At 41.8% G+C, this 24,482-nt stretch overlaps 1 protein-coding gene across 1 annotated transcript in view; it reads right to left on the bottom strand.

Moving 5' to 3' along the window:
- PHEX (phosphate regulating endopeptidase X-linked) overlaps positions 1–24,482 on the bottom strand; it is a 229,997-nt gene that overhangs the window by 143,635 nt on the left and 61,880 nt on the right. Inside the window, exons 6-10 of the mRNA XM_053579715.1 lie at positions 19,412–19,480; positions 16,332–16,448; positions 13,180–13,263; positions 11,839–11,984; positions 1,152–1,245 (exon numbers count right to left, since the gene is read on the bottom strand). Coding sequence (XP_053435690.1) covers positions 1,152–1,245; positions 11,839–11,984; positions 13,180–13,263; positions 16,332–16,448; positions 19,412–19,480 — 510 coding nt within the window. The remainder of the gene's footprint in view (positions 1–1,151; positions 1,246–11,838; positions 11,985–13,179; positions 13,264–16,331; positions 16,449–19,411; positions 19,481–24,482) is intronic.

The raw sequence follows: 24,482 nt of genomic DNA, 5'->3' as shown, positions 1-24,482 counted from the left end.
GACCAAGAGAACATGGCTCACCATGAACAACCCAGGGGGATATTGACACTGCATCACAGCAAAGAATCTACCAGATGTAAAGGCTATAGTTTGGGGGGAAGCTGGGGATGCTTTCCCCATCTGTCCCGATTCCACTATTACAAGAAAACATTTATAAACAAGTAAGGAGGTTTCAAAGCAGGACCTGGAAACCTCAAAGCTTTACTCTTAGGGATGAAAGCAGAGAAATAAATACAATTTAAGTTGCCCTTGGAAGTTGGGGGTGCAGACAGGCAATAAGGAAGGGAGGCAATGGGAACGGCAGCCGGAAGTGCCCCTTGCATAAGGTTAGACCCACGTCATTGGAGCAGGATGAATGGGATTAAGGCTTAAGTTCTTCCTCTACTTTCTGGTAATGCAACCCCTCTGAGAGGTAAGGGATGAATCTATTTTTAAAAGCTCTGAAGAAAGATATTCTACAACCTTCTTTGGCGATTCAGAATTATATTTAGCACTTTTATGTTCAAGAAACATCTCCTCATAGCTAACCTCAAATTTTCACAGAGTACTCCTTACACCTCTCTCCCATTCTCTGCACAGTGGGGGTGGAAAGCAGCTGGATATAACGTTTTATGTGATCCACAGGAGTTAAAAATACACATGCACCCATAAAAATCAACTTGTTTTGTATCTTAACTCTTTGGTATGAACTAAATACAGTATATATAGTTGTTTGATGTTGTTTTCTATAAAGTGACGTTATAGTCTAGCGACATTAAAGGTTCAAAATGTATCCAAATGATTGCATTACTCTTCAAGAGTAATAGCCCATTCACAATTTCTGTACTTGCTAGTTCTAATAACTAAAATGTCTGTTAAATGAAATCATTGCTTATAAGAGTTGCCATTCACTTAACCTTAAGTTGATAGAAAAATTAAGTATTATCCAAAGTATCTTTCTATAGCCCCAAGTAGTGCTTGAGTGCACTTTATTGTTTGTAAGTTATACCTAAATAAAAAGAAACAGAGCAAAAAATAAAGTAGGGCTGGGGCCGAACACCCCCCACACACCCATCCAATCCCTCAAGATGATTTTTATTGGATCAGTTAATGGACTATTCCAGCACATAAAGTTATCCAGTGATGTAACATTACAACCTTCTTAAGCTTACCCGTGAGAATTCCAGCCACCTATACTGAAAGCGCCTGCTAAGGTTTGGAATTCTGGAATAAACCATTCTCCACACCAAATAGTTGGCAATGGTCCTGTTAACAGGGAGAGATACACATTTATGATATTTTAGGTCAATGTCAGATGCTCTGCAGAACACCTTAACAAAAACAGTTGGCAAAGCTCCATGGAGGGACCTCGTACTCGTATAAAAATGCAGAACTTTCATTTGAGAAATGACATAAGATGATACAACATCAATAAGCACAGCCGAAATTGGCTTCCCTTTCGCCACCCAACACAGATAAATGAAAAAAGCATTCCAACCCCGGGCCTGAGACTGAATATTCTGCTTTCCCTCTCAATGCATAGAGTCTGCTGGTGCACAGCCTTTTATGTCTTAAAATTGTGAATACCCCTGAATGACAGGTCTTTAGTCAATATCCTTTCGTTGATATGTAGAAAAATTGATTCTGGCTGTGGCCACTGTTTGTGTGTAGTTGCCATGTTCTTTCCATTATCTCCAAGGTTATCTCCAAGGTTTTCTCCAGGTGGTCCATTTCCTCCCACATCCCAAAGTTGTGCACATGAAGAGTCTAAGCTGTTCCAGTGTGAATAGGAGTATGTGTACAAGTGTGCCCTGAGACAGGATGGCATCCTGACCCAAACTGGCTCTTTTCCAGTGCCCTGAGCTGCTAAGATGGGCTATGGCCACCTAAGATGCTGAGCTGGGAGTAGCAGGCAAATGTCTTGTTTATATTCATCTTTCTGAAATGTATGTATAGCTCATATGCATTTTAGTGTTTAATATTAGAAGGGTTGAGGGGCAAGTGTTTTGATTTCTATTTAGAAATTTGGGCTGGGTGCGGTGGTTCACACCTGTAATCCTAGCACTCCAGGAGGCCCAGGCGGGTGGATTGCTTGAGCTCAGGAGTTCAAGACCAGCCTAAGCAAGAGCAAGACCCTGTGTCTACTAAAAATAGAAAAACTAGTCAGGCATTGTGGTGGGTGCCTGTAGTTCCAGCTACTCAGGAGGCTGAGACAAGAAGATCACTTGAACCAGACAGTTTGAGGATGCTGTGAATTATGAAGCCATGGCACTCCACCTAGGACGAGAGAGTAAGACTCTGTCTCCGAAAAAACAAGAAGTTTGATGATATTTCTATAATAAGAAACATGCTATAGGAAGTGAACTCTTGTTTATATCAATTATCCTATGGTAAGATTTGTATTTTTCTATGTCATTTCTCTTGAAGTCACAGTTTCTAAGAACCTTCCCATGACATTAAGTGAAGACTTACTGTATTAGGTGACTTGAGACAATACATATGTATTCTTTGCCTTTGGACACTAACAGAAAAATATTGGCTAATACCAATTATCTAAATTTGTACTCTAATTCCCCATTTACTAAATATGTGAACTTGGGCAAAGCACTTAAGTTCTCTGATTTTATCTTTCCTTGTCATACAATGAGGATGATCTCTACCTTATGGGATTCCTGTGAGATTAAAATAAATAACAAAAAGCTTGACAAAGAGTAAATTCCTGAGTTCGTCATTTACTTCCAAATGTATGAACAATCCATATGTTCATGTAATGCCTATGATACATATTTTTAAAAATCTGCTACATTTAAGTGTTGCCTTTTTCTATAAGCAAAAGAACCTGACCTCAGAAGGACATGTGCCCTGAGTTAATTTCTAACTCAATAGTGATGATTTATTTTTAGTGACCCATCCCTCCCAACTGTGCCATTACCATGGTGACTAATAATGTACATTCCTGAGATGGCTCTCCGGTCAGCTGACCATGTGAGAGTCGTGTGACATGACAATGCTAACCAGCCCATCAAGAACAACCCACATTCTCATTTGCATGGTGCTCTGACACAATGGAGGTGCAGTCCTTTCAGTAAAATATTTTTCAGCATATATACCTAATATGTGGTGTTTCATTTATGTAGAGATTAACAGATCATTAGAAAGATTTTACACAAATACAGAAATGGAAATTTCAAAAGATAAGACAAAATGAAATAAAACATCTTCAGAGGTCATTAATCACTCTTTTAAACACAATTAGGTTAACTCTTTAAGACACATTATCTATACAGGATTAGGTTAATACAATAATGATAGTGGGTGTAATCCACATTTTAGATCATCTTCTTGACTATTTCAAAACTTGTTGACATGTTCTCGTCAGATCGGGTTAGACTGTATGCTTTTCTGTCATGATCTGGCTAACTTACAGATGACATACTAGCCTGAGAGAAGGGTTACTTATGTCATTTTCTAGCCGTTCACTTGTGCTTACATCATTAGCAATAATTTCAATTTCTGTTTCTCTGAATTTTTAAGCCATGTGTCCATGTTGTAGTGATTAAACTAGATAATAAAATTCATACATCTATAGGTATATGCAAACAGCTCAAGATTATTTTTAATATATCAAATGAAAGTAAGCCAGTGACGGTGACACTGATCTCCCTCATATGTGCCATATAGATCAAACGAGGGGCCCATGGCCATCAACATAGAACTCAATAAAGCCTAGTTATTTTTAAATTAAAAGAAAACCAGGCTGGGCATGGTGGGTCATGCCTGTAATACCAGCATTCTAGGAGGCTGAGGCAGGTTGATCACTTGAGCTCAGGAGTTTGAGACCAGCCTGAGCAAGAACGAGACCCTGTCTCTACTAAAAATAGAAAAATTAGCTGGGCCTGGTGGTTCATGCCTATAGTCCCAGCTACTCAGCAGGCTGAGGGAAAAGAATTTCTCAAGCCCAGGAGTTTGAGGTTGCTGTGAGCCATGATGCCACAGCACTCTACCCAGGGCAACAGAGCAAGACTCTGCCTCAAACAAAAAAAAAGAAAGAAAGAAAACCAAAGATATAGAAGCTCTGAAGTTTTCTTCTTGGACCCAGTGGATCTTATTGGGGAAATGCATACTCCCCCCCCACCCCAGAGACCGCTACTCCAATTAACAAAGTCTAGCTCTCATCCATGCTCTGTTAAGGCCACTATAATAAACATGTTGTTTTAGGTTATTCCTTTGGCCCTTTTGCATTCATGTCCCTACTCCTGAACAAGATAAAAAGTGCTTACTGGGGTGGTGCCTGCGGCTCAGTGAGTAGGGCACCGGCCCCATATACCGAGGGTGGCGGGTTCAAACCCAGCCCCAGTCGAACTGCAACAAAAAAAATAGCCAGGCGTTGTGGCAGCCACCTGTAGTCCCAACTACTTGGGAGGCTGAGGCAAGAGAATTTCCTAAGCCCAAGAGTTGGAGGTTGCTGTGAGCTATGACGCCACAGCACTCTACCAAGTGCGATAAAGTGAGACTTTGTCTCCACAAAAAAAAAAAAAAAGTGCTTACTAAGCACTTAACGTGGGCTAACTATTATGTCAGATGCCACAAGGAATGTAAAGAAATTGGAACCCAGCACCTACAATTAAAGAACTCAAAGCTAGTTGGGGACATAAGACCAGATTTTAGCTTGGTCATATAATCGAGTTTTTTCTGTTTTTTTCAAAGAGAATTTCACTTTGTGGCACTCAGTAGAATGCCATGGCATCACAGCTCACAGCAACCTCAAACTCTTGGGCTCTAGCAATCCCCTTGCCTCAGCCTCCTGAGTAGCTGGGACTACAGGTACCTGCCACAGCACCTGGCTATTTTTTAGACGGAGTCTCACTCTTGCTCAGGCTGGTCTTGAATTCATGAGCTTAAGTGATACACCCATCTCAGCCTCCCAAAGTGCTAAGGTTACAGGTGTGAGCCATGGCACCCACCCTAATCAAGTTTTTTAATTGAAAGAATACACTGTAAATACAGAAAGGATCTTTTACTCACAAAATCAACACATCCTGGGCATCCATGCATATATTAGTAGTTCTAGGTGCTGGGGAGATAGAAAGGTGAAAAAGATATAGTCCCTCATCTCCTGAAGCTTTTAGTTGAGTGGAAGAGATGAGGCAAGTGCATAAATTTGGCAGACCCTAGCCCCCCCCAAATGTGTGCAATACTCTTCACTGGAAGGACAGCACATCACAAACCGAGGGTAAAGGTAGGCTTCATTAGAGGGACATGCCTGAAGGTTGGGAGGATTTGGCATGTGAAGCAGAAATGTGAACTCTGGACAGGTTAAATAATGAAGGAATTGGCTTATGTGTTCAAGGGGACAGTGAGCAGGGTCATCACTTAAGGAAGTGGCTAGAAAGGCCCACATTGGAGAGGTGCAGGCAGGCAGCAACCACAGCCCAGTATCTAGGACATCAATGGACAAGTCCTGTCCCTAATGCAAGGCCCTTATTTTCTTTTCTTTTCTTTTTTTTTTTTTTTTTGAGACAGAGTCTCACGATATCACCCTTGGTAGAGGGTAGAGTGCTGTGGTGTCACATGTCACAACAACCTCAAACTCTTGGGCTTAAGTGATTCTCTTGCCTGTCCAAGTAGCTCGAACTATAGGCACCCACCACAATGCCCAGCTAGTTTTTGTTGCAGTTATCATTGTTTAGCAAGCCCAGGCTGGGCTTGAACCCGCCAGCTTTGGTGTATATGGACAATGCCCTACTCCCTGAGCTACGGGCGCTGAGCTGGCCTTTATGTTCTTTGTGCTTAAAATATTGATTGCCTGGTGTGTGAGCCATGCTGAATCCATAGGTGTAGGTTAGTAGGAGGTCGACAGCCAGCAGATGTCCTTCCATGGAGTTAAAAGATATTCCCTGAGGCAGCGGTCATGAGTGAGACAAATTGGGAAATTGTTAGGATGGGGCCTGATGGTAATGGCAGAAAAGACAGTGCAGCCAAATATACTGGGGATTTAGAAGTACGGGCCTTTCTACCTGCCCTGCAATCATCCCATTTAAGGATCACATTATATAAGACAGATGTTATACCCATTTTACATATAAGGAAACTCATGGCCTAGAAGCATTAAGTAAACTTACAATCACATATTCAGTGGGTTTCAAATTAGCAAAATCACTAGGGAAGTTTTAAAAAGACAAGATGGCTAGGCTACCCCAAATCAATTAAATCATAATCTCTAGCGTGGGACCCAGCATAAATATTATTTTTGTTTGTTTGTTTATTTTTGAGACAGAATTTTACTCCGTTGCTCTGGGTAGAGTGCTATGGCATCATCATAGCTCACAGCAACCTCAAACTCCTGGGCTCAAGTGATCCTCTTGCCTCAGCCTCCTGAGTAGCTGAGACTACAGACACCCGCCATGATGTCAGGCTAATTTTTCTATTCTCAGCAGGGAAGAGGTTTCGCTCTTGCTCAGGCTGGTCTTAAACTCCTGAGCTCAATCAATCCACCCATCTTGGCCTCCCAGAGTGCTAGGATTACAGGCGTAAGCCACCATGGCCAGTCATAAATATTGTTTACAAATCTCCCCAGCTAAGTCCAATGTGTGGCCAATTTAGAGAACCACTGTAATAAGCGATGGCAGCTGGCCCAAACCCAAGTTGTCTTTCTCTACAGCCTGCATACTTTTCCCTATGCCACACAGTGATGAATTAAAGCCTCTAATTCAGCTAAGATTTTTCTGGCTGGTCACAGAAACCCCAAAACACTCCAACAAAGTCACATCACAGAAATCTGTAGACGAGAAGAGTGAGGTCTCCCCGGCCAAGACATTACTAAGGTGATAGCATAACAACAAGACCTCTGAGACCTGGAAGATGGAATGCTGGGAGGCTCGCGCAGCGAGACAATGGCACTGATGAGTTTCTTCCATGTGTTGTAAATATCCTGACAGAAAACTACAGAGCATAGCTTTAGAGTGCTAATATCACCACACCAGGAACAGATATGACCAGAATGACTGAATCACGGCCACCTAATGCTCAGATATCAAAAAAAAAAAAAAAAATCAGACTCAGCAATCATTCTTGAAAATAACACATAATATCTCTTTTTTTTTTTTTTTCCAAAAAGCATTTTTGGCAGTATGGTAATTTCCCCAAATGGTAATAAATAAAGTAGAGAAAAGCAGGAAGAGAATCCACCACTAAGAGGGCAACAGGAAATTATTTCCCAAAGCTTCTGACTCCAAACAATGTTTTATTTTCAGATTTGGGATGCTCATTCAGTAAATATAAGGCAAATATTCCAAAACCAAAAAAACATCCAAAATCTGAAACACTTACAATCCCAAGCATTTTGGGTAAGTGATACTCAACTGTAGCAGCAGTTTATGTTCATATTACATTTAAGAGATCATAAAATACCTTCTTTGGTCCTCATGACATGCTGTGGGGTGACTATTATTATTGTTCCCAATTTCAGATGAAGCAAACAAAGGTGAGGGGTCAAGGGACTTCCAAGAATGTGTCAAATCCAGGACTAATATTCAGGTCTTCAGATTCCAGAGCTTACATTTGTCCCTCTCAATCATACTACCTGAGGTGAACCAGAGAGGGTCTTCTCAAAGGTTCTCAAAGCCAAAGAGATCTTCCCAAATCCTACAGGCTGCCCAGAGGTATGCCTAAATGTATGCCTGGGCCAGCAGCTTCAGTATCACCAGAGAACTTGTTAGAAATTCCTGGGTCTCACCCCATACCCACTGAATCAGACACTGTGGGGATAGGACCCAATAATGTAGACTACGCAACAAAGTGAGACCATGTCTCAAAAAAAACATTGCCTATGTTTTAACAAGCCCTCCAAGGGATTCAGATGCTCATTGGGTTTAAGAACATCTTTCTGCACTCGCATTTCAACTAGAAGTTTTTAAATCCTAGATCAATGCTTCTCAAACTTGAACATGTATATGAGCCCCCTGGGGAACTTATTCCATTTCAGATTCTGATTCAGTAGGTCTGGGCCAGAGCCTGAGATCCTGCATTTCTGACAAACTCCCCAGTAAGGCCTATACTGCCTGTACCAGACCATGCTTTGACTAGCAATGTCCTACATCACCCTCAAGAGAGCTCAGCCCCCTGAGAGACACGCATAACAGCACATTTTCCAGGTAAGCCTTCGGAAACATGCAACAAGAATCATCTTGCTTTAAAGTACATTGTGCTTGCTTTATATGAAAATAAAATCAAAGACAGGAAAGCTCACAGAGACTTGAAAAAACTCCAATGGTATTTGTTCAAAGACAAATACCAGTGCAGATGATCCCCATGAGTCCAGGCCTGGCCAGGAAGAGGAGCCCAAGTCAACTCTCTCTGATGCCATCTTTCCTCAGTCACTCCCCTCCCACTCTTTCTCCTGGGTCAAAGTAGATGGCAAAGCATCTCAGGCAGCCTCAAGTCAGAAGTGGGGAGGAGAGATGAGGGAGACAGACTGGGAGAGAAGTCTGAAGTGCCCCTCGCCCAGTGACATGCTAGTAAATGTTTACCAACTGCCTTGCCAAGGAAAAAAATGATTTGCAGCATTTGTCAATTTCCATGATGTAAAACTCCCACCGTAGTTGATTTCAAGTTACCAAAGTGAGATCACTGAATGTGCAGTTAGGAAAAGGTGCACGCATCTTGGGGGATTAAGCATATCACTGCCTCTTCACTCTCTTTCCACCTTGAACATCAATTCCTCTTCCCCACAGGCAATCTCAAGCTCATGCCTCCAGTGGCCTGCCATCAGGGGCTCGATGTGTATGGCATGGGGAAGGGGTGGTGAATGGCAAGGAAGTACCTGTCATTGAAAGAAAAGTATTCATTTCAAGAAAAGGAGATAAGCTCTTCAATAGAGGTATGTCTAGGGAAAACTCCAACTCTTTTTTCTTCCAGACACACAGCTGGACTATATTTCCCAGCCTCCCCTACAATTACATGAGTCACATGACTGAGTTTTGGCTTATAAAATATGAATGGGAGTGACATACCCCACTTTTAGGCCTTCCTACAATAATCTATGCAGTCTTCTACCATATCTCCTTCCCCATCCACTTGCTGAATGGAAAGGACGCCAAAAACTCAGCCCAGGGCAAAGGCACAAGATAAAAGGAGCCTGGGCTCCTGAGTCACTACTTGGAAGAAAGCTGCCTGACAGGAACATCTATGTTAGACTATTCCATGAGCAGAGAGTATAATTTAGCCAATAAGAGTTTGAGGTGCTCGTTATAGCAAGTGGCAGATCCTGTACTAACTGGTAACTATGGAGACCCAAGAGGACCTTTCCTCAACTAGCATTGTAATGCTACCCTAGTGAGGATCAAACATGATCAGCAATGTAAACACTTTACAATGGAATGCAAATTAAGTGTTGTTAGTCTTTTCAACAAGCATATGGTTATCTTGAAATCTCACAAGAATACACAGAACACAAGTCATTTTTGATGCATTGATTGTTGACATTTGGTTTTTATCTTTATTTTTAAATGAACTTATATATGTATATATAACATCTGCAGATAATTTTTCTATCTGTATTTTTCTACTGCTGTTCACTATGTTTACATCTTTCCAAGTTATCATTTTGACAGGAACCAGAGTAAAATCTCCCTCTAATCATGGTCTTTCCTGTTGTTATGAAAGGTCCTACATGCCCATGCACAGTGGCTCATGCCTATAATCTTAACCACTCTGGGAGGCCAACACCTTGGCCTCAAGTAGATTACTTGAGCTCAGGAGTTCAAGACCAGCCTGAGCAAGAGTGAGACCCCATCTCTACTAAAACAGAAAAATTAGCCAGGTGTTGTAGAAGGCGCCTGTAGTCCCAGCTATTCGGGAGGCTAAGGCAAGAGGACTACTTGAGACCAGGAGTTTGAGGTTGCTGTGAACTACGAACTTTCATTATTTTGTAGTCAAATCTGAGTGCACTCTACTCGAGGCAACAGAGTAAGATTCTGTTTCACAAAAAAAAAAAAAAAAAGAAAGAAAGAAAGAAAAGAAAAGAAAAGAAAAGAAAACGTCCTTCAATTTCAAAGTATAATTATCACTATAGAGATAATTTTGCTAATATAATAAACCAAGTCCCAGTGTATTCCCTGGTTGTGGAGTAGGCTTCTTTGAAAATAAAATTAATAGAATGTCCAGGATTACCTATGATTTTACAGCAGAAGGTAACACAGACACTAGAAGAAACGACTAAGTGCTGAAGAATGAATATATAGCAGGGCAAATTCCAACTTTTAATGGAAATTACCATCAAAATTTAAAATGTGCTCAGTAACTCAATGGCGTATGAGTAGAAATTCACTTGGGTCACATTTTATAGTATTTCAGAGCTAGGGAATATTTACAAAGAAATTTTCTAATGCAGTTAATATCCAGATTCCTGGGCCTCCCCACAAACTCTACTCTAACAGACTATACAGAGGAGGCCTTAGAATGTATGTGTTGGGGTTTGGGGGGTGGTTTTTTGTTTTTTTGAGACTATGTCTCACTCTGTCCCCCAGGCTAGAGTGCAGTGGCATCATCATAGCTCATAGCAACCTCAAACTCCTGGGCTCAAGTGATCTTCCTGCCTCAGCCTCCCCACTAGCTGGAACTACAGACACCTACCACAATGCCTAACTATTTTTTTTCATTTTTAGTAGGGACAGGGTCTCGCTCTTGCTCAGGCTGATCTCAAACTCCTGTGAACCCAAGCAATCCTCCTGCCTCAGCCTCCCAGAGTGCTAGGATTACAGGCGTGAGCCATGGTCTGCCTGGCTAGAATATGTATTGCTAACAAGCACCCCAGGTGATGCTGGTGCCATTACCAACCCATGGAGCACGCTTGCAATAGCAAGGCTCCTCCTCTAGATTCAACTTTCATTTAGACATTTTTTAAAAAATCACTACATATCTCCAAAAGATAGAATTTTAAGTTAATTTATTATTTCTTCTATCCTCTTACCATACGTTTTCCTCAATGAACATGGATTACTTTTATTATCGGAAGATATCTTTAAAAGAGCAGCTCTTCACAGGTGTCTAACTGTTGCCATAGGAGAGGGTGGATGCTACGCTTTATTCACTTGATTACTTTGATGCCTTTTTTTAACATAATTCCTGACCACCTAGGCTTGTCTGAATCCAAATAAGAAAACGTGGTTTTTAATTGTGGCCCACCAATCAGCTCAGTAAGTCATTTCACAAACTAGTTGACTTCCTGTGATTCATATTTTATAGTCAAATCTGAATGCCTTAATGAACACGTAAAATTCTCTTTCCTGGGCATTTTTAGACTGCATTTTCTTTGTAGTACTAATCTAGAAAAGCAACAGTTTCTAAAACATTCTTTAAAATAAGAAAGATCTGACAGTTCCTAAAGTTGTTTCCCAGTGCAATTTTTCTACAGCTGTCAAAGTGGTCTGGTATATTTTTAGTATAGGTACTTTGGTTTATTGTCAGAAAGTGACTTAGTGGCGAAAAAGAAAGGGGGGCAGGAAATGGCAGCAAAAGATGGAGAACGAATGGAGGGGAGATGTTCATATAGAAATCGTAGAAAATAACATCATTATATAACTAGTTCTCAAAACTCATAAACAATTTAGGCTTTCAGAATAGTATGGAGCAAGAGCAGAAATTAGAGGCAACATATTGTGTATTTGTTGTCATTGCAGCAAGTCAATTACACCAGACATTGGTTTTGGCCAATTCATCACAAATAGTGCCATGATTTTCCCCGTGACCCTTCTGATGTAACATTCTTTACAACCAGTTTTCAAAGGACGTGAGAAAGAAAGTCCTTATAATGTAAAGAAAAAACAAAAGTCACAGTAAAATTCACATGAAAGTTCTTACTTCTTCCTCTCAGAGCCTAATATCCTAAACAAATCTTTAAAGTACTGGGGGACGCGGACCACCACGTTCTCTGAGGGGCCGATGTCCTTCAGGTGGGGATAGAGTCTGGTATCGATGACCTTCTTGATGTAGCCCAGCCAGTCAAACTGAGGGAAAAGAGGGAAAAAGAAAAAACAAAGTGGAAGAGATCCTCTGTTGGGCAGCAAGGAAGGCAGGCAAATAATTTAAGATGCAATTGCTCAAGTCCAGAGAACAAACTCCTCATCATTGCCATCCATACCTACAGCCTTAATTACAAATGGAAATTCGTTCCATACCTTCTACATCTGGACAAGAGCCCTCCACACACACTCTCACATGCCATGCCCCCTGACTCCCTTTGTCCTCACTCCCAGACTCTTCCTTCCTTCTCTCCCTCTCCATTCTGCTCTCTCGCTCCCTCCTATACGCTTCCCCACTCCCATGCTCTCCCTGCCTTCCTTCCTCCCTGTTTTCCCTCCTTCCCTTCCTCTCTTTCCTGTGCTCTCCCTCACACACACAGACACAGATGCCATGGCACATGACTGGTCTTTTTCCTAACACAGCCTTTCTCAGCACAGAAGGCTGAGCAGCAACAAAAGTAACATGCCTCCATTCTTCAGAGCATCCCTACCTCACCTAAAACACCACTTGGTGTTAGACTGACTACCCCAGAAGTCATTTCCCAGCCTGCTCTCCCTTGCTTGTCTCCACTATTGAAATGGAAAACCAGTTACTCAATGCCCAGCCTCTCCTGGAGTTAGGGATGGCAGCGCAACTCAATTCCGTTCAGTAATACATAAATGGAAGACATCTGGGGATATTCTGGAAAGGCTTTTTTGTTTTTCTTGGTAAAAGAGTTAAGCATGGCCATCACTGACCCTTCCCTTTTCTTCCTGCCCTGAGGGCAAATACGGTATATGGAGCCGTGGTAGCCACCTTGCAACCATGAGTCATCAAACATGAAGTCAAAAAGCCAACTCACTCAGGTGAGTGGTATGGAAAGATAGAAAGAAATTGGGTTTTGACAATATTGTGTAACCACTGAACCAACACCAATAACTACCTGTGTCTAGACTTTTGCCACATAAGAAAACGGGCTTTAAGTTTTTAAGACACTATTGGAAAGATTTTCTCTTCCCTACAACAGAAGGCATTCCAGCACGCAGACAAGGGATATTTTATGTGGCCACTGACAATGATGATAATAACCAAAAAGACTGACAGTAGGTTTTACAAGGCATAAACTTACACACAGATAAAATACAATTGCTTTGTAAAACGGCCAGTGAAGAGAAAGTTTTCTGGATAGTTTTCACTAACCTGGGGAATCATAGCACTCAGTTCAGAAATGTTCATTTTGTTGTACATGGCCTCACTGGTTCGGTTTTCATGCGGAATCATTATCTGTTGGAGAGAAACTTTGGTTATTTTTTTTTTAATGAACCATTTCTTACTATGTAACTACTTTCTACATGTGCCAAAACATCTGCATAGTATTATAAAAATTTTTCAAGACTTTGGTATGGTGTCCAACTGGAAGAAGAGAATAAAAGACATCACGTTAGGCAGGATTAAGATTAAGAAAATAAAAAGAAATCTTCATGTCCTCTTCCACATGAAATATTGTTCTCAGGACAGAAAGAAATACCCAGAATCTCCCCCTCATCTAAAATGTGGATGGACAAAATCTATTGCTGGCTCAGTTTTGACAGCCAAACTTGAGCTGGACAATTGAGGCAAACATCCCATTTTCCTCTGTGGTCTTCAGATAATGATCTCAACACAAAACAGCCCTTCATCTCTAGGGACAAATTTTCACAATGAACACTTCTCTGGATACCGCTACTACCCATAATCATTTTGTCATCAGCTCATTCCTACATTTTCTCCTCTAGTTTCTTTGGCCTTGACATTCCCCTAGCTGTATTGCTGGGAATATGGATTCCGTTACGCCTAGACACACATTTCACAAACTGCCTCTCCAGCCCCGACTCTACACTCTTTCCATTCCAAATATTCTTATTCTCAGCCATTTGTTCAACACCAAATCTAAGCTTCTAGTCTCCCCACCATGTTTAATCTAATCTAAAACCAGCAGCAATGTTTATCTTCCTCAAGAGTCATCTTAATCATCTCCATTGATAGGCAGTAGCTCCCATGTCCATCCCTGAATCACATCATGATTTTGTCTTAGACGTTCCACCATCTAATTCCCTTGTGTTAAACTTGCCACCTCCCACTGCACAAGTGACTCTCCTACCTTTGCCTCACCACCTCCGTGGTTTGAACTGTGATTCAAGCCTGCCTGAGCTCTATCATCGTCTCTAGCAAGCCTTTCCAATTAAACTCCACTTGGTTCCAAGGGTCTCTCCTTGTGCACACTGGGACTGGTTAAATACACACTTCCAGGGCTTTATTTACAAGGACTTGTTTGTGTTTGGACCTTCCTGTCTTCCCAGTTTCAGAAGTTCCCCATGGACTATGTGGGTCCGACTAATTTTGAATGTACCCTGTAGCCTGAGGTGTAAGCGATCAAGGGTGAGAATTACCAGCGGGCCACAAATTCACACGCCATGGATTTTTCCAGGCAAAATCACAGGGGTCTGAATGGCAGGCATTTGTCCCCTCTTTTCTAAAGGCTTCAGTGTCCTTAGCTTCTCCCACCTCACCCTCCACAGAGAGACCATGTGTAATTTACAAACAGCTTCCTGGAGCTGTGTGAATCATTGCCTCAGAGAATGTCCACACTCCACTTCCACCCGCCCCCTCTCCGCCCTCAGAGTCTCACAGCCCCAGGTTGGAGCCTTATGGCCTCAGAGCTGTTTTCAGCTCTTTGCCAGCTACTTCCCTCCACACAATGGATTTGTCACATCATTTAGCCCCTTGACAATTCCCATCTTGCCTCAGCCCAGCTGTTTTTAGTTCCCTTTTTGGTCCCAATCCCTGGCTCAGGGCAAGGCCTTCTCTGCTATATAAGAGCTTCAGTCCAAACTAGAGCTCTGGGCCTCCTCCCTCTGGCCTGAGAAGGGAATCCAGCCAGCCTCTAGACATGGCTTAGAGGCATAGTCTTTGACTTCAAAACATCTGCAGCAGTCTTCACAGTTATCCAAGGTAACGTGCAGGAATGAACTTTTTGAACTGCGAGAAGGAATTTGGAGAGAGGTATACGCAGACAACCTCACAGCAGAGAGAGATGAGTCCCTCTTCCCTTACCCTTCACCCTATGCTATCCCTCCACACTCTACCGCCACCTCATCCAGCACAAAACCGATAAACCCTCTGTTCACCACAGGATTTTTATCAACTTCCTTCATAGAAGATTACCAACTCATATGCACAAATTTCTTGGTAAAAGTATCATTTTTTTTCATGACAGGATTTCCTCACAAGCAGATTTCACTGTGTTTGTTCCCTTTGGGCCTGAAAACAGACAGGGATTTCACACTTTGGTTCTTCTAGAAAAAAATGTATATATTCTATAAACAAACCTAACCAGTTAGGATTTTTCATTATTCCCCCACAAGTTTGTTTTTATATCTTTTTGTCTCTGCCATGAGCCTAAAAGAATTTAAGGTGACTTACACAGAACATGTAATTCTGCATCATGTTATAGGACACAATGACAATTCAATTCATTAAAGTAGGGCAGGAAAAGAACAAAAAATAGGGATATTATACAAAGTAGCACTCAAAACGTTGATTACAAATGCTTACCAGCATGCCCTACCTGCTTTCTATATAAAATTTTATATCCAGTGTTGGTGGACAGATGTCCCTGAACCCAAAACTTAGGTCAGACTGAGTCTGAGTGGGAATGGTATAAAATGTAGATACTAGACTAAAAGCAACCTTCCACTCAAGCTGAATCAATAAGGACTTATTGAACATCTATCTTCTATCTGAGCCAAACACGAGCGTCTATAGGAAAATAGAGTCTCCCTGGCCACAGCTGCGCAGCATATGGACACTAAATGGGCTTAAACCAGGGAGATGGAAGGAACAAAGAGCTCTTTGTTTTCCCAGAGGAAGTGCTATTAGCTCTACCTTGGACTCAAAGTGCAATGACACAGAATATTATTATTTAGTTGCAATTTATATTTTTATTCAGGATATACTGCCTTTAAAATAAGAAAAAAGGGAGGGAAGGGAAGGAAAGGGGAAAGGAGGGGAGAGGAGGGGAGAGGTTTTTATTGTTTTGTTTTAGAGACAGAGTCTCACTATCACCCTTGGTAGAGTGCTGTGGCATCACAGCTCACAGCAACCTCCAATTCCTGGGCTTAAGCAATTCTCTTGCCTCAGCCTCCCAAGTAGTGGGGACTACAGGCGCCCGCCAGACCGCCCAGCTATTTTTTTGTTACAGTTTGGCTGGGGTTGGGTTCGAACCCACCAAACTGGGTATATGGGCTGGCACCCTACCCACTGAGCCACAGGCACCACCCCAGGGAGGGGAGAGATTTTCAATCAAGACTTACCTCAGCTATCTTAATTTCCAACCTAAGCACTGACTTCATGTCATGCTCTGCTCGGGAGCTGTTAGCTCCTAAAAGCACTGCAGTATCCACCATGAACTTGTAAAGGGCATCTCGATACTGAAAGAGAGAAAGAAGCAAGTGACCACGACAACAGCCTATTAGGAAATATGTTTGAGAGACACCGAAGAACAGAAACAGCAGGTGGAAATATATGTCGTCTATTTCCACTTTGTACTCAAAGTACGGTATAGACATGATGCAATACCAGCCACCCACCTACCACTTTGGGAGAAAAGAGTGACAGCTGCTTGAGTACTGTTTCCATGACAGACAGAGATGTCCAACCAGTCCAGCCATCAAGCATCAAGAGAACTAGTTTTCTGGCAACTGGTGACATTATGGATACAAGAAGTATCTCCAAATGAGCCCAGAATAGAAAGTTAAAGGTCAGACATCCTCTTTCCAAGCAAGTGACGTTTTAATAAAATAATGGAAAAGAACTATTTCTAAAAGCAGGAGGCCTGATCCGCAAAGACTGGTGAGAAGTGTGATTTATTCTCTTCCGGCTCAATTTACCCACCTTTACACTAAGAAATAAAAAACCAATGATAGCAATCCTGGGTCTTTTCAATTTTGTACAGTTTTCACAAAGTTTTCCTCCTGAGCTCAGGAAGAAAAGAAGGGACACAAGAGAGAAATGACAAGGAGAAACCTAACAAATAGCAAATATGGAATTTCCTTCCTGCATGTCCATTTTGGGTATCATTGTGTTGCAGGGGGAGAACTTTACTTCAGGGCAATTAAAGAATCTCACTGGGCCCATCTCTCATTTTAGATATACTGTATTTGTAAGCACTCGATACATAAGGTATCGAATGACTTCCTCATCATGCTATGGAAATAAGATTTCCTAATGTATACCTTGCCTCTGTAAGCTATTCTCACTGTGTGCATGATCTCAGGACCTACACAGTGCTTGGCATATAACAGGCCCTTAATAAATAATTGCTGAATCAGTAAGCAAGCTTTAAAAATATTCTTAGCCTTGGCGTCTGTAGCTCAGTGGCTAGGGCGCTGGCCACATACACTGGGGCTGGTGGGTTCAAACCCAGCCCAGGCCTGCCAAACAACAATAACAACAACAAAAAAAAAAAAAATAGCCAGGCGATGTGGTGGCACCTGTAGACACAGCTACTTGTGAGGCTGAGGCAAGAGAATCACTTACACCCAAGAGTTTGAGGTTGCTGTGAGCTGTGACACCCACTGCACTCTACCGAGGGCAACATACTGACATTCTGTCTCCAAAATAAATAAATATAAAAAAATAAAAATAGTCTTAATTTAAAAACATGTTTCATCATTCCTAGTTCAATTCAAAAAGTATTTATTGAGTACCTACTCAATACACATGCAAGGTGGCTCACTAGGCACTCTGCATACACGGGGGAGGGAGATACAGATGGAAAATAAAAGAATACTTGAGTTTCATTCTCAAACTGTGATCCAGTGGGGGAGATAAACATGTAATTATTAATTGTAACATAAGAGATACCAAAATGAGTTCTTTAATAAAGCTGCTACCTGCTTGGAAATGCAGAGGCTGGAGAATTCCCGTCTGCAGAAACTGGGGACATAGCATTTGAGGGAGACAGATTCAGAGGCAGTGAGAAGTTCCACTGTGAGGTGAGCAAGCTGCTTTTGTTGGGGGAAGAAAAATAGGAGTTCAAACAGGAAAGAGAGCTTGGGATCAAGTCATGAAGAGGCCTTGAAAGGTCTCTAAAAAATGGAGAACCTATCTCGGGGGCAGGGCTTTGAGAACAGAACTTGGCAAGTGGTGCTAAGCTGGCAATAGAAGGAAGGGGAAATGGTAACAGTTAAAAGGCTACTTGCTATAGTCAAGGCCAGAGTCAACAAGGATCGACCTAGGATGGTAAGGATAGAAAGGAGGGTTCAGGTGGATGGAAGAGATATTTATGAAAGTGGAATCACTAGGATTTAACTGATTGGTTATGGCAGAGATGATTTCAAGCCTGGCTGCTGAGATTCCACTCGGGATGGTAAAAGTTCATTCTGTCCACGCTAAAGAAGGAAAATTTGCCAATCCCCCTTGATGAGTGTCCTCAGCCAGAAAGCAGCTTAGGATCTAGCTAGTTTCCTGCCTTCCAGAGCCTTCTATAGGTAGAGGTTAATGTCATCACAGACCCCAGAAACTTAGGTCTGAGCCTCCTTCAAACGAGTGTGATGAAAATGTGTCAAACGGTCTATAAAACCAGTGTATGGTGCCCCATGATCGCATTAGTGTACACAGCTATGATTTAATAATAATTAAAAAAATGTCACTCTGGAAAAAAAGAAAGTTCAGTAAAGTTTCCAAAATGAATTAAAAGTGTCAGAATGAACCAATTCTTTCCAATCTCTAAGAAACTGCTAGGTTTCTAAGCCAGCCCAAGAAGTCTAACCTGACTGATCCTTTCTGGCTCTCATTAACCCTCCATTAACCTGCAGCACTGCTTAAAAACACAGATTCCCAAACCCCAGCTCAAGTCAGATTCTCCAAGGCTGTGACCCAAGAATCAACACTTTATGGAAGGTTTGCCAGTGATTTTTTTTTTTTTGCAGTTTTGAACCCACCACCCCCGGTATATGGGGGCCAGCACCCTACTCACTGAGCCACAGGCATCGCCCTCCCCAGTGATTCTTAAGCAGTACCATTTGAGAAGTACTGGCCTCCTGGGCAACCCTTCCCACGCTTTCTCACTGCAATGGACAGTGAGCTCTCTAAATTTCTGAGGAATGACTGCAAGCTCATTTCTTGGTTACTTCAGCCAGATGTGCTATTTGCCCAGCTAGATCATGAGGGCGCTGAACATGAGGATTTGTACAGCCTTGATGCCCAGACTTCCAAAAGATAGGAAGTAGAATTGATCTGCCTAAATAAAAGGCCTTTCCTCCTTGTACTGGGAATATGGTCATTGAATAGCCATCTTACTCATTTCCAGTAAAGAAGCAGGGACCTAAGAACAACTGATGAACCCCACAGCAGCCTGACAAGACAATGGGTAAATATAAGTAAAACTTACAGACTTGGCTTCTGTGCTGTTATCAAGGTAGTCTTCCCTCACAGCCAGGGAGAGAGTTGCTTGGTCCAGCTGTGAAAACAAGCCCAAAAAAGCACCAAAAATCACAATATAACAAAGACATCTGTACCAGAATGTTTATTGCAGCCCAATTCATAATTGCTAAGTCATGGAAGAAGCCCAAGTGCCCATTGACCCACGAATGGACTAGCAAGTTGTGGTACATGTATACCATGGAATATTATGCAGCCTTAAAGAAAGATGGAGACTTTACCTCTTTCATGTTTACATGGATGGAGCTGGAACATACTCTTCTTAGCAAAGTATCTCAGGAATGGAAGAAAAAGTATCCAATGTACTCAGCTCTACTAGGAAGCTAAATTATAGCTTTCACATGAAGGCTATAACCCAACTATAGCATAAGACTATGTGGAAAGGGCCAAGGAAGGGGGGAGGTTAGGGTGGAGGGAGGGTAATGGGTGGGGCCACATCTATGGTGCATCTTAGAATGGGTACAGGCGAAACTTACTAAAGGCAGAATATAAATGTCTACATACAATAACTAAGAAAATGCCATGAGGCTACGTTGAACAGTTTGATGAGAATATTTCAGATAGTATATGAAACCAGCACATTGTACCCCTTGATTGCACTAATGTACACAGCTATGAATTAACAATAAAAATAAATAAATAAAAGAAGAAAAAAAAAGCACATTCTGATAGCACTGTAAATTCTTATGTTAATAAGACCACCTGCATCCCAGTCATATTTTGAACTCATGTCCACCATTACAGAAAGAATTCACTATACTCAGAGCTACATGAAAATAGGCATTTTGGTGATAACCTATACAATAAAGTAAATAAAGTATCAGAGACCTCCTCTGCTTTCCTCATTCATGTTTTCTAACCCCTTTAAAGTTCTGTAAATACTGAATAGCATCAAGGCTATTTGAGTTGGATAGATCTTACCAATTATTAGCTTTTCCCCCATATTCAATGGGGGAGGGGGGACAAAAACCAAAGAATCAACATGACTTTCCTAAGATGACATGGTTGGGCATAGCTCAGAGTAAAATCATTCCCTCCTGTCACCAGATCCAGTATTCTTTTTACTGAACTATTTTGCAAAATACCAACTTGGATGGAGCTGATTAATCAGACTTTCCATCCCCTACTGCTAAAATAATGCATTGCATTGATTTTTTATTTGAAAGAAATCAAATGATAATTTTGTTTAGACAAATCTTTGCAAATTTTAGAACTCTCTGAAAAGTTTAGGATAAGTAATAAGAACACAAATAATCAGACAACTATATTAGTAGAATTATTTGTGATGGAGAAGCATAGTATATACAAATTCTGGCTCGACGCCTGTGGCTCAAGCAGCTAAGGCACCAGCCACATACACCTGAGTTGGCGGGTTTGAATCCAGCCCGGGCCCACCAAACAACAATGACGGCTGCAACCAAAAAATAGCCCAGCATTGTGGCAGGTGCCTGTAGTCCCAGCTACTTGGGAGGCAGAGGCAGGAGAATCACTTGAGCCCAGGAGTTGGAGGTTGCTGTGAACTGTGATGTCACAGCACTCTACCCAGGGTGACAGCTTGAGGCTCTGTCTCAAAAAAAAAAAAAGAAAAAAGAAGAAAAAAAAAGCTCAAATATATATAAATTCTTAGATTAAAGCTTTCAGCACCTTAAAGGCAATCAAAGAAAAAAAGCAATCTTTTTTTTTTTTTTTTTAAACAGGGTCTTGCTCTGTTGAGCAAGCTAGAATCCCATGACCTTAGTCTAGCTCACAGCAACCTCAAACTCCTGGGCTCAAGCAATCCTCCTCTCATAGTGTTCCCAGTAGCTGGATCATGGTAGGTGTGCCCTACCATGCCCAGCTAATCTTTCTATTTTTAGTAGAGACAGAGTCTCACTCTTGCCCAGGCTGGTCTCAAACTCCTGACCTCAAGCAATCCTTCCCCTACTTCAGCCTCCCAGAGTACTAGGATTATAGGCATGACATTGAGCCCTGCCAGAAGGCAATCTTTTTCAAAGAATGAGCTAGAGAAACTGGATGTCCGTATGCAAAAACAAAAACGAGCCTTGATCCATACCTCACACCTGGAACAAAAATTAACTTAAAATGGATCATAGACCTAAATGTAAAACTTAAAACTATAAAACTTCTAGAAGGAAATAGGGGAAAAATTCTTTGTGATCTGGAGTTAAAGAGTTTTTAAACATAGCAGCAAAAACATAATCCTTAAAAGAAAAAAATTAATAAATTGTACTTAATTAACTTTAAGAATTATGCTTTGTGAAAGACACTTGCAGAGAATAAAAAGACAAGACACAGAATTGGGAAAAATGTTTGAAAAACACATATATGACAAAGGACTTGTATCTAGAATATATAGTCTTTAAAACTTAACAGTACGAAAATAACCCAATTTAAAATTGAGCAAAAGAGCCAAACATACACTTTACCAAAGAACATAGGCAGATAGAAAATAAGTACATGGAAATATGCCCAACATCATTAGTCATCAGGAAAATGTAAATTATACTCATGATAAAATACTACTACATATCTATTAAAATGAGGGGAAAAGAAATATCTGATAAGTGCTGTTGAGGATGTGGAAAAACTGGATTACTTATACACTGTTGGTGGAAATGCAAAATGGCACAGCCACTTTGGAAGGAAACCAGTTTTACATTTTCCTATAAAGTTAAATATACATTTACAGATTAGCTAGCAATTCTATTCCTAGGTATTAACTCAGAAGAAATGAAAATGTATGCTCAAACAAAACCCTTTATTCATAATCACCAAAAACTGGAAACAACCCAAATGTTCTTCAATCCATGAATGGATAAACTATGGTATACAATGAAATGTTACTCAGCAGTGAAAAGGAGTAATATATTGACATATGCATGGAGGAATTTTACTTATATCCTTTAACAAGGCAATATTTAGGCTCAGTGCCCATGGCTCAGTGAGTAGGGCACCGGCCACATATACTGAAGGTGGCAGGTTCAAGCCTGGCCCAGGCCTGCTAAACAACGACAACTGTAACCTAAAAAAAAAAAAAAACAAAAAACAGCCAGGCTTTGTGGTGGGTGCCTGTAGTCCCAGCTACTCAGGAAGCTGAGGCAAGAGAAAACTTAAGCCCAAGAGTTTGAGGTTGCTGTGAGCTGTGACACCACAGCACTGTACCGAGGGCGACATAATAAGACTGTCTCAAAAAAAAAAAAAAAAAGGGCAAAATTTATAGGGACAGAGAACAGGGCTTAGTGTTGAAGAGAGGTATTGACTACAAAAGGATAACAAGGTAATTTGTTAGTGAGGGCAGGGGGACAATGGGACTATTCCATTTCTTGATTGTGATAGCAGTTACATTACTCTATGCATTTGTGAAAACTTATAATCACCACAAAAAGTGAATTTAACTATAGGTAATTTTTAAAATAATTTCTTTTTAACTTTCAGCACCTTCCTGAATCTATGCCTTGTTCCTTCTTGAATATCATCAGCTGACTAAAGACTAAATAAAATGGATCTCAACCACAGATTTTTTCCAAATTCAAACATTAGAAGTTAAGCCAAGCTGGGCGTGGTGACGCACACATGCAATCCTGGCACTCTGGGAGGCCGGGGCAGGTGGATTGCTTGAGCTCAGGAATCCAAGACCACTCTGAACAAGAGTGAAACCCCCACCTCTACTGTGCTTTTTTTTTTTTTTTTTTTTTTTTTGAGACAGAGTCTCACTATGCCACCCTCAGTAGAATGCCATGGTGTCACAGCTCACAGCAACCTCAAACTCTTGGGCTTAAGCAATTCTCTTGCCTCAGCTTTTCAAGTAGCTGGGACTACAGGCGTCCGCCACAACGCCCAGCTATTTTTTTCTTTTTGGTTGCAGTTGTTTAGCTGTTGTTTAGCTGGCCTGGTCCGGGTTTAAAGCTGCCACACTTGGTGTATGTGGATGGCGCCATAACCACTGTGCTATGGGCACTGAGCCACTCCCACCTCTACTAAAAATAGAAATAACTAGCCAGACATTCTGGCATGCACCTGTAGTCCCCACTACTTGGGAGGCTGAGACAAGAGGATCACTTGAGCCCAAGAGGTTGAGGTTGCTGCGAGCTATGATGCCACAGTACTCTACCCAGGACGACAGAGTAAGACTCACTCTGTCTCAAAAAAAAAAAAAAAATGTTAAAAAATAAAAGTTAAGGGAGGAGGGGCAGGATGGCCAACTAGAGCCAGCTTTCAACAGAAGATCCCATCCAGAGGGAAGGATAATGACCAAAAAGTACCCAGTAAAGCTGAAGACTGGGAGCCAAGCTGAGAAAGAAGAGTGATGACTGCACATCACCTCTGCTGAGGCAAGCTACAACTCCAAGAAAGCAAATTTCAGGTACAAAACTCATCCCAAAGGAGAAGGGTCCATCCCTCTCCAAGAATGTTGGTTTTGTTTGCTTGCTTGCTCGCTTGCTGTAGGTTTTCTACAGGCAAGCAGTGAACTGAGGACCTCATGTCTCACCCCATAGGAAAGAGTTGCAGGAAGTGGGGACTACTTCTCCAGAGGGACCCTGCTGTGACCCTAAGCACTCTCTTGCCAGGCATCAAGGTTGAACTAATGTTTTCCCTACCATTTTGAATTTCCAGTCCACCCTTCTCCCATCGCCTGACAGTCCAGAGCCTAACCCCTGCAGAGACTGGAATGTCTGCAGTTCATTGCCAGGTCCAACACCACAAGGGCCATGGTAGAAAAGCTGCACTATAACAATGAACCCAGCAGTAGTGCAAAGTGGGGGAGGCTGTTGGACTTGGCTCTGCAAAAGTGCAAACCAGCTGTGAAAGGAGGCTTGAGAGCTGTGTGCCCTGCCCTGCTGGAACCGAGCACCCGGTGCTCCACCCTGCCAGAGGCATCGTGCGCACCCACTGTGCCAGAGCCATGTGCCACGTGCCCCACCCTGCTGCTGGAGCCACGAGCCTGGCATTCCTGAAGTCCATGCTACAGCTGCCTCCCTGGCCATGGGAGCCACCTAGGAGCTGTGGAGGGACACCTCCCA

The sequence above is a fragment of the Nycticebus coucang genome, chromosome X, assembly GCF_027406575.1.
Source record: "Nycticebus coucang isolate mNycCou1 chromosome X, mNycCou1.pri, whole genome shotgun sequence".
In the NCBI taxonomy this organism is placed as follows: Eukaryota; Metazoa; Chordata; class Mammalia; order Primates; family Lorisidae; genus Nycticebus; species Nycticebus coucang.
This window is presented reverse-complemented; position numbering and strand designations above follow the sequence as displayed.